The sequence below is a fragment of the Diachasmimorpha longicaudata genome, unplaced genomic scaffold (genome assembly GCF_034640455.1).
Source record: "Diachasmimorpha longicaudata isolate KC_UGA_2023 unplaced genomic scaffold, iyDiaLong2 ctg00000353.1, whole genome shotgun sequence".
NCBI lineage: Eukaryota > Metazoa > Arthropoda > Insecta > Hymenoptera > Braconidae > Diachasmimorpha > Diachasmimorpha longicaudata.
Window position 1 is genome coordinate 1 of NW_026974097.1, and position 10,929 is coordinate 10,929.

Sequence of the window (10,929 nt, forward strand, 5' to 3'; positions counted from 1 at the left end):
CTCATTATGATTTCATTACCTTTTGGTTATAAGAGTTCATTATGCCCTTTGTTTATGGGGCACTTACACTGTTTTTCATAATGCTTAAATCTTATATCCATTATGAATTAATGATGGAACGAAAAATCATTAAATAAATTGCTAAATATTGGTGGTAGAACTCTAATTCTATCAGTTTACGTTCACGTAATATTTCATAATTTAGGATCGAAATCATATAGGGATAGGATTAATTTCTTTTAACTAAAATACAGACTGACTTATCACGTAAGTGGAAAGGTGCATCCTCACTCGCAACCAGTCAAGTCAGAACTGAACTTTATAATTTAAACTTTCTTTAATTTAAACGAGGTTTTCTCACTTACCCTCCATCAACACAATCTTTATCCCAAAAATGACCTCATGTCGCCGGACAAGGACTCCCTTAATAGGGCAAAGAAATCCTCAAAAACACTTTTCCTTTCGCACTTAAATTTCTCATGCTAGCGATAAAAATGGGAAATAAATTAAAAACTTAGCGTCTCTAATATTCCCTTCCAAATAAACTCGAAAATTAAATCGCTGGCGTCATATCGCACTCTCACTGCTGCATAGTCCTACAGAGAAATAAAGCACTCATTCCCAATGTTTTCATCAGTCCCACATCTCTGTAACAAAAAAAATTCTCTGGTCTGATGAACAGTAATATAATACCGATGAATTTTGATGGGGAAACAAAAGTTTTGATCTAGTGTGGTAGATTTGAATATCACAATGGGAGATTATTACATATTTCAACGTCAAACAGATGATGCATGAGATTTATGGGAAATGTGTCATGTAAAGGCATCGAAGTGCACGGATTTCCTCCATTCTATTTCATCGTGCATATAATTTGGAAACTTGAATGTACTAACTGTAGGCAAGGGTGTATCTATTCCCTGCGTATATGCGACCGGAGGGTATTCTAATGCCAATGTGGAAAGCTCATTCAGATACTGGGTGTCACGTGAAACCCAAGTTCTATTTCGGAATTTCCAATCTCCGCTGACATAGGAAGGGAATGTGATGGAGTATCTAGAGAGATTGTATCTCCTTTGGGTATATATTGAATAGTAATTACAACTTATAATTAAAATATTAGAGCTTCACGAGAATCTGGGATATTTATAAACCGTCTGATGGGAATATCTGATATTTACCCAATGGGGTAACTTTGGGGTAGGAATATCAGTGACTAGAAATACTCGGCTTAAATTTTTGGATAATATTTTTTACCTCATCTCCCAGGTAGGAAAAAACGAATGGGCCAACCTTGGTACAAGCACGGCCGCCGAGCTGCCGTAGCTCGGCACCCGGGCTCCAGCCAAACTCGCGCCGAACTTGGCTAGACCCTGGGATGATAACACGGGGCCAGGCCTGGGACCGAACTTTGGCCAGACTTCGGTCGCCGTACTTTGGCCGCACTCTGGGCTTACCATTCGGCCCGAAATTGGCCCAGGCCTGTTGCCGAACTTTGGCCGCACTCTGGGCTTACCATTCGGCCCGAAATTGGCCCAGACCTATTGCCGAACTTTGGCCGCATTCTGGGCTGACCATTCGGCCCGAAATTGGCCCAGATTTACGACCAGAGCTGTGGCCAGGCTCCAACCGTTGCCTGTATTGGGTTCAGAATCACCAATAAATATATGAACGGTATATCTGATAAGCAGACATGTATTTATTACCTTCAACATTATACAGAAAACAGTTTTATTATGTGACAAAACTTATATTTAAATTTATTAAATCTATTGACAAAAAAACTCAGCCAATCAAAAACTTTTTTCCTCCTATCGACATAGTACATGTTTTCATCCGATTTTGGTTGAACAGTTAAAGATATGCAGTGTTTGTATCTCCAATTTTCATGAAAGATAATCACAACTATGAGATTTTTCCGCGAACAGAATATGAAAACTCAAAAAAATGATTGCAGGTATAAATTGTAGAAAAATCTTTTGTGGATTATTTTCATCCGCTTTTAAAATAAATAATCTACGTAGATCATTTGAATCCGAAATTTAATACGACATACCATATTAAGTCTTAATAAACTCTCTCTTACAATCTAATAATATTAGCAGTCAGTCTTCAGAATTCGAAGATTGTATTAACAAAATATCCAACAAAATAACGCACCAATGTTATTTTTTAAATTAGTAGTTTAGAATTGATAAATTATCGTGCTTCAATTCAAGCATGAAAACAGTCATTATAATAGCAATATTATGGATAATTTATTCCGCTATGGATGATAAGAATTAATTCTTATATCCATAGACAATTGCTGATACGAATTATCCTGATAAGAATTATTTTTTCATCTCGGAAAGACGTCCTTTTTTTACAATAATGTCTTCTCCATCTGCAACTCCGGAACACAGAATGATATTTAGTTGCATTGATTGTGTGCTAGTTCTATATAATATTGCTTATTATATTCACTCTTTCAAACAAACTTAGAAATATAAAAAAGTCTTGGATAGGATTACATATAACTAATTAATTTCAACCCTTAAATTTGAAATCTTTGGGGAATATGGACGCAGTCCGATTGTGAAACTTCAACCTTATAAATATTATTTGACTTGAATCACCAAATACTGAAAACAGCTCTCAATGGCTGAAATTACTTTCATTAGAATTTTTCTTAAAAATTAAAAATCCACTTATTATTTTTCCCTTTAAACTTTTGGACATAATATTTAATCCCTGAACCAACAACGGATATTTATTCCCGTGATCTAACTTATGAGGAAATGACATAGAAAATACTTTATTATGCTAAGATACATCACATTTTCCAATTGTTATTTCCATCTTCTGGATTTCCGACCTCGCCAGGAGAAATATAATAAATATAATTAATACTTCAATGACAGCCGAATACTAAACAATATTCATATATTAATATATATTCTGCCCAATGAAACGCCTCGCGATAAAAATATATTGATAATATAAACTTTTCCTATTAATCGTACCTTTTATCAAGAATATCACAACTAATACAATTACGAAAATGAACTAATGGAGTCATATTAACACAGTGATTTTACAATTCCATTTATCCCGGAAAAATGAAGTATTATCGATTGGTATCAAAGGAACAAACTGAATTATTCTCGTTATGATGACTTGACCCGCGTTGTCGTTCCTTACGCCCACCCTCTCGATCGCCAGAACGTGACAACCAAGTACTTACTTCTGACATTATCTTCTTCTCATCAGTGCTGGATCCTATTACCTCAATTATCACATCAATCAGTACTTTGCATACTGTAGTGTTATAAAAATTTTTCTTTTTCTTTCCGCCAGCTTCCTTTCCGTAACCAGAATAGTGCAGTGACACTGTCTTCCTCAGAACCGCAGATAGGATAGTGGAAACACATATTTTCATCTCTTTTTTATTGCTTATCAAAACTCTCATGAATAATCGCTAAAAATAAAAGAAGGGAAATTTTTTTGAATTTATGAACATGAGAAGACATCTTTGGGCTCATCGCCAGCGGGTTGGTTCTATAACCAAAGCGTTCCAGTGACGTAGACTTGAGTCCCGGTGATGAAAGATTTTTTCATCACCAGAAAACGAACCCAGTGCATGTGTCACCGCCCAATTTATTGATTTTACATAAAAAAGAAGAAAAACGATCAATTTCAGATATATTACCAGTGTTTCTACGAGATTTGGGTCCGTTGTCAATATCGCTTCGTATTCCTGGAACTTATCATCCATTTCAAATAGTAGTGGCGTAGACATCTGCTTCTGTATTTCAAGCAAGCTAGGACCAGAAGCTGGGGCTAGATTAGTGCCAATGATTGTGGTCTTGAGCTCATTCATAGACTGCTTTAAATCGTAAGCCATCCTGCGTCTTAAATTTTCGAGCTTTTCATCTAATTGCTGATCAAAGTAATCTCGAAGGGAGTTCAGGATTCGACGTTCATTATCAGCATAATGACTAGATGACAACTGGTTTTGTGGTCCCAGCATTTTTGGCATCTTAGCAGGGGGTACCATCATTGATCGTGAAGTTTTTGGAGTTCCTGGGCTCACAATCGAATTCAATCCGTCTTCAGCGCGTGTAGTAGACGATGCACGCCTTTTTCGGTTACCTTATGAAATTAAAGGAGGACCAAACGATATAAATTGATGGGTAGCAGCATCAGATGAAAAAAAAACTACCCAAGCCCCCACCAAAAATATATAATATAATCTAATTCTATATAAGTTCCGAATTTTGTAAAGAATGTTCAAAATATAAATTGGACCATTTTCAAATATTTATAAATATAAATTTTTTCATGCGGGAGGAACTTGGCCGATGATTGGTCATGGAATATCCGAGCCGATTTTACCTGAAGCGTTATGGACTAGTGGTGAAGGAGGTGTCAAATGAAGTTCTTTTCTTGTATTTCTCGCTGAGTCCATCGATTTTGTAGGTGACTGCAGAATTCCATCGGAGGAATCATTGCTCTCAGATTCATCAGTTTCGACGTCTTTAAGCAAAGTAATATTCTTCCTTGACCGCTGTTTAAATGATAAACATGCACCTGGAAATTATTGAAAATGATGATTTATCCCTGACCGGATCATTTAATTAACACGAACTTAGAATTACGTGCTACAGTCCCATATTACCTCAAAATTGATTTATTACCTGTTGGTACAGATCGCGATTTACTCGACATTTGCAAAAAGCCAGAATTATTTTGAGCCTTTGAGGCTCGAATCTCCTCAGGATTAGCTATAAGACAATCATGATTTTCGTCTTCAGAGTCAGATCCACTCTGGTAAATGCTTTGAAATCTTGTCTTTGGTTTTGCTTGTATACCTACGAAATTTTACAAGTTTGTAGTGAAGTAGTAACACAACGTAAGTTGTCTCCAGCCTTTGTTTTTTATAGCTATTTCAAAGTGGGGAAAGAATGCATGCATTTGAAAAAATATTTTTTTTGTAGAACCTATCGCTCCTACAAAAAAGGTTTCTATCAAAATTTTACCATTTTCCGTAGATGTTCACTTTGATTTACCTCTTCACAACAGAATTATAATGCTTTCCTACATAAGAGATGGTGGGGAAAAATGGAACGTTTCTCGTCCCCTCAACATTCCAATGCTTTTATGTATAAACAATCATATCAAGTGTAAATCATAAATTTTCCACTTTATCTTGTTCGCACGTAGTGATTTCTGTTAGCGACTCAATTTTTTGATGAGTAAAGAATTGCAATAAAAAAAAATAACCTAATATTTTTCGACCACAACATAATAAAAATTTTCTTATAAAATCATTCAATGCGATTCTCTCTTAAAACGATGTTTCGAGACAAATACACATGTAATGACTGCACAGATACATAATTAATATTTATTTTGTAAAAGATTTCAAAAATTCGGTCAATCTAATTCCCAATTTAGGGAACGATGGGTCTTTTGATGTTAAATACGAGAGTTGAATAAATTGGGGATGAATAATTGGGGTTAAGAGTGGTTATAATTGTTGATAATTGACTTTTACTTCATATTAACAGGACTTACCAGACTTTGGAGTTTGATTTCTAGGTGGAATCGGGATTTTAGTACTAAAGATGTTGTTTAGTTGAGACTTTGATGCAGTTAAGGGTTTTGCTGAAATTTTTGCTTTCGAGGAAGTTTCGGACCTCCCCCCCTTTCGATCATTTTCACCATCGGTTGTCTCACAGTTGAGAGTTACTTGGGCCTTTTTTAATCTTCTGCGACCCTGATCCAAATCAGCTGAACACAATCAACATATGATCCTTTAATATTGAAATGAACCCATCGAGCAATTCATCAAGTTATAAGTGGAGTCATTTCAATTTTTGTACCTGCTCCGGTGATGAAGCAAAATGGATAACTTTGCCAAGAGTCCTTGGGCGAGTGCAATTTTTCCAAGTAGTCGTCAAGTAGATGATATTCAGTTGTCGGTGGGAATTTACAGGTGTCTTCTTCTGCACTATTAAACCATTTTTTCGGCACCAAATCAATGCATGGTAGCCCTTTTTCGTTTTTCTCGAGAAATTCGATGACTGCGAATGGTTCGCTGAGATTTTTTGGATCGCGAGATGGATGTGAGGTTTCCGACATTTTAGGTTATGAAAAAAAATCACGATTCGTACAATTGAACCTGGTGTTTTCGAGTAGTTTCATATAAACTGATAACTTTGCAGAATGATGCATATAGCTTATTATTTAACAGAAAAAATTGCGTTTCTATTTCCATGTGTTTTGAACGGTTTTTTGTCATCACCCCACTGATGCTTCTTTTTTAGCGCCACTATTCCTTCAAAACGATTATATCACAAATATCTGTCAAACACTTAACACACATTTAATTCACATTAAATTCTCACTTCTTGTAATTTACCGTCAACTTAGTTGGTGAAATCCGAATTTGAGACAAAAAGCCCGATAAACGGATGATACGAGCAATTATGAAAGGTTATGTACACGGACGCCAGATCTAACCGATTTATGTCCCACTTGCATGTAACGACTCCACTATTGAAATTTTCTAACGACCTCGATGATCGGATTTTCATGTCGATTGTTGATTTAAAACATAAAATTGTTTGTTTCTTCCACAATTTTAATCACGAGTTCAACTAAAACATATACCCTCATTCATATACCCTCTTACCAAAAAAAAACTGCATTTCACAATGCGAACAATTTTTACGTTATTTTCTAGTGGAGGAGGGATATGGCGTATTGTCGTCCAGTTACATTTAATAAAGCACATTTGTGTTTAATTTTGTGTGCCTTCTTACATGTCATTTCAGCTGCCCAGGACTTAATGTAGAATATTCCTACTCGACTGGAAAAGTCTGGATAACTAAACGCCTCTTCCCTACTACTTTCCTGGTGTCCGAAAATATATATACCAGTAAGATCATCACAAATTTTGGATTTTCCTGATTTAACGAGAATTTGTGAAATTACGAAAACTTTCTCAATATCTAGGAGTACCACGTTATTTGGATGACTTGTCGTCAAGGTTAGACCATTGATGTTGATCATATTTGATGTTAAATGAATTTCCCCATCAATTATCATCGTTGTAGGCTTTCTCGCGATAACCCAATCACTCAGTATGTGTTTCTGATTAATTACCATGGTTCCTCCAGACTCCATCTCAGTTAGTCTGTTGATAATTTGTGTGAGTGGTTTTATCGAAGAATGAACGAGTTTTTTAAATAAACCAATGTAACTCTCTCCCCAAAACGCTGAGAGCTCATTCAGAGGAATTTTAAAGTATTGGGCATCATTAGCAACGTGGATGATACTATGCCAACTGAGAACTTGAGCCCCTTCATCATTATAAACATCAGGTAACGTCTCGAAACAAATTTTTAGCAGAGATCCAGCATATTCACTCAAATCCTTAACGAATTCCTTACTGTTTAAAATTCTGCTAGCAAAGACAAATAATGAGAAATGACAACGTAAAGGTTTCGGTAAGAAATCTTGTAACACGACGATACCACAATAATTAAGGAAAAACTTGAATTGTGATGCTTTCCATCTTGAGATATTATTCACATCAAATTCTTTCCTTTGAAATTCAATAGGGATATCGGCTTTTAATGACCTCATAATACCATCAAGCCGACGAACATCAGCTAATTTGATCCTCTGGGCTGAACTTCTCGTTAGCCATTTATCCAGCAGCCATTTCATATTACCAGAATAGAATAAATGCATTAAATCTAATGGCACTTGTTTTGTCAGATCGAATCTATCCAAAGAGAGCAGCGGGGACACAGAACCTTCATAATGATGTTCTGGTTGAACTCGCGTCTCGTAGGATACTTTAGTGCGTAAATTTGCATTGGTCACTGGATATATGCGTTTTCCTCGTCTTCCACAACCTACTGTAATGCCCTTGGTGAAACACCTTCCACAGGCATAGAAGGCTCCAGGAGCTTTGTGGCAGCAAATGAATGCTCGAGCTGGCGAATCAGCCACTATTGCTACAATTTTCACCTCAAAAACCTTGTCATCAATGCGCAAACCATTTTCTTGGAGTTCATTGGCCTCTTCAACAAAATCAGTCATGAATTCTGTGGCTGATAATGGTTTCCCATCCCCACAATAAATCGCGGCAGCAAAGGGTTTGGTAGTGTAATTTGGATGCTGTATTTTTATTGAAATTGGCCAAATTTCCTTCTTAGCATTCCGGTATACCTGCATACCGTCAATATGAACCAGAAGAGAAATGTCGTTTTCTCGATAAATTTGAGTTGAAATTATTTTTCTGAGTCCCGAGGCGATTCCCAAATAAATGAATTCACCTGGAATCTCATGAACTCCTCTCATGGTTGTTAGGTGTCTGCAATGGGGAGTTTGCAAAAACATTCCCCATGAGAATTCAATTTTTGGAATGCTGTTCCATATGGGACCCAAGCCTGGCAAACCATGCCCCTTGTCTGCCTGGCCATGTCTCGGGGCAAGCTTGGTGACCCAAGCCTGGCAAGCCATGCTCTTTACCAGTCTGGCCATACCTCGGGTCAAGCGTGGTTGCCCAAGCCCGGCAAACCGTGCTCTTTGCCAGTCTGGCCATACCACGGGCCAAGCTTAGTGACCCAAGCCTGGCAAGCCATGCTCTTTGCCGGTCTGGCCATGCCTCGGGCCAAGCTTGGTGGCCCAGATCTGGCAAGCCAGTCTCGTGCCAGACCTGGCCCGTTTCGTGGACATTGGCATTTCCTACCTGGGCTTCCGGATTGTTCAGTCATGTCGAATTAACCACGATTGAAGAATTAAATTGAACACCATTGTCATGGCAAGATTGAATATTCCATTGTTTTTAGCCTGAGAACATTCTGAACAGCCACACGAAGACAGGAGAAACTTCTTATTTTCCTTTTTTTTTCAATTATCATTAGTATCGTTACAGGCTTATAAATGTACATGCATACACCCGTTTTTCGTATCGTAAATAATTCTTGTTTTCCAATAAATTGATCAATATTTTGCCATCCATATTTCGCCCAATATAAACGCATGTGTTGAAAATTGTAATTCATTCTCCAAAACAATTGTTATTTTGGGCCATCTTAGATACTGAGATATTTATAAAAAAATTGACGAGCTATTCAATCTCAAATTGAGTGATACCATGTCTTCATTTTGAAGGTGACTTCACATGAAATCAGTCATGATTTCGGTCATTGGAAGGGGGACGTGATTTCAGTGACTTCAAACTGTAGAACCAATGACCTCATTTGATTTCAACTTTGTAGTCAGTGATTGCAATTAAAATTAAGTTATTAAACTCTTTATTTCTACATTGCTAACTTACGTACTACAACCGAAAATATATATATATGTATTAAAATTCAACGTAATGTCTAAGGCTCGTCGATTTAGCGACGTTTAGGCGAAAGAGTCGACTCTCGGAGCAATGTTGATTGAGAGGCGTTTTCTTTTATTCTACTAAGCGTTTGATATACAATCGATATTTGATTCCACTTATATGAACGTAACTCCAGTGACTCCATTCAATTGATTTCAGTGATTCCGAATAATTTGCGAAGCGACTTTGAAATCGACTTGGTCGATTGCAGTCACCCGATTTCAGTGACTTCGATTGATGTTAAATCGACTTTAACCTAATGTCACAATTCAGTGACACTATGACTTCATGAGTGGGGACAAAAATGGTCAATAGTAGAAATTGACTTCACCTTGTTCCACCCCTTAGACAAATGCCTAAATTATCATGAAAGTGATCTTCATTAAATCTGCCAAAGTCCACGAGACTGTTTGTCCTTTAAAAAAATGACAAAATATCATGGAATGTTTCAATTCTATCGGCTCAAGGCCGAATAGAAAAATAATCGGGTTCATTTCCCGAAATTCCCGAAGACTTATGTCTCCGCAATAAGTCCAACAAGGAAAGAGATTCAATAGACTGTGGTCATATACATATATAATATTCTTTTTTACATAAAACCGATGTCGACTTGGAGTAACGTCTCACTGCGACCCAGTCCTTCATAAGAATTTGATCCCTTAGACAGCGAGGCATTATATATCGCAGGATCGAGCGGAAAAACCTACTGCCTACACCATCGGAATGGGTGACTACTCACTCCCCCTTCACCTTTTCACCCTCTGCCCCCATAAACCCATACAAACAGGCAGCCCCTCGGCTTATCTCTCATCCAAAACGCGAACGTATAAACATCAATTCAATGTACCGAAATCTGTCAAAATGAATTTCGCTTGGGAGTATGGGCCTACGCGAATGCACGTCTACTCGTACCATTCATTTTTCTTTTCACGACGAATTTTGCTAGCCAGTGTTCCTGCTATACGTGAAATATCGTTGTATTATTGCTACCGCGTGTGGAGAATACACAGCGACGTGACTGATATATATCGTCCCTTGATGTTTCATCTTTTTCTCCTTTCTTGACATCCGAAGCGATTCTCTTTCGATCGAAATAAGATGACAGGTTTTTCCGTCGGGTTTGGGGGCTCAATCGATCATCACTGAGTGATTGGGGTGATGTACGTTTGCGGTTTACCATTATTTGATGATGTTGGAGAATTTGATTAGTAAAGGGGAATTTTTCTGGGGCGAATGGATGTTTTGCTTTCCTTCAAAATTTGCCTTTAATATTTTTTCGAAGTCGGATAATAATGCAATTGGTTTTCGATTTTATCTGCAATAATTTACATACATTTATGGGGCTGGGCTTTTCTGATTTTTTTCATAATTTTCTCTCCATAAACTTCATTAGTTGAAATTTCTACTAACCTTCGTAATTAGTTAGGAGGTGAATTATAATATTTGATTGGTTATCAGTGATATGAAAATCCGTTTTAATCGGAAAATTTTTCTAGCTATATTTTAAAGAACAATTCCAACATCATGTCATGGAT

General features: G+C 37.1%; 1 protein-coding gene across 1 annotated transcript; it reads right to left on the reverse strand.

The window, feature by feature from the left end:
* Nucleotides 1-2,880: 2,880 nt before the first annotated feature.
* On the reverse strand, nucleotides 2,881-5,764 carry LOC135172479 (uncharacterized). Its single transcript, XM_064138522.1, has 5 exons — nucleotides 5,560-5,764; nucleotides 4,680-4,853; nucleotides 4,378-4,572; nucleotides 3,692-4,134; nucleotides 2,881-3,460 (listed from the first exon to the last, which is right to left on the reverse strand). The coding sequence occupies exons 2-5, from the start codon at nucleotides 4,708-4,710 to the stop codon at nucleotides 3,110-3,112; spliced, it is 1,020 nt and encodes a 339-aa protein (XP_063994592.1). The 5' UTR covers nucleotides 4,711-4,853; nucleotides 5,560-5,764; the 3' UTR covers nucleotides 2,881-3,109.
* Between the last annotated feature and the right edge of the window lie 5,165 nt (nucleotides 5,765-10,929).

What these genes read in the sequence shown, in the direction of transcription:
- LOC135172479 (XM_064138522.1), bottom strand. Translation starts at nt 4,710, where the DNA reads ATGTCGAGTAAATCGCGATCTGTACCAACAG. An exon ending in ACTAGTCCATAACGCTTCAG is followed by an intron (nt 4,135 to 4,377) that starts GTAAAATCGGCT and finishes TAATTTCATAAG; the next exon opens with GTAACCGAAAAAGGCGTGCA. An exon ending in CAAATCTCGTAGAAACACTG is followed by an intron (nt 3,461 to 3,691) that starts GTAATATATCTG and finishes TTTTATTTTTAG; the next exon opens with CGATTATTCATGAGAGTTTT.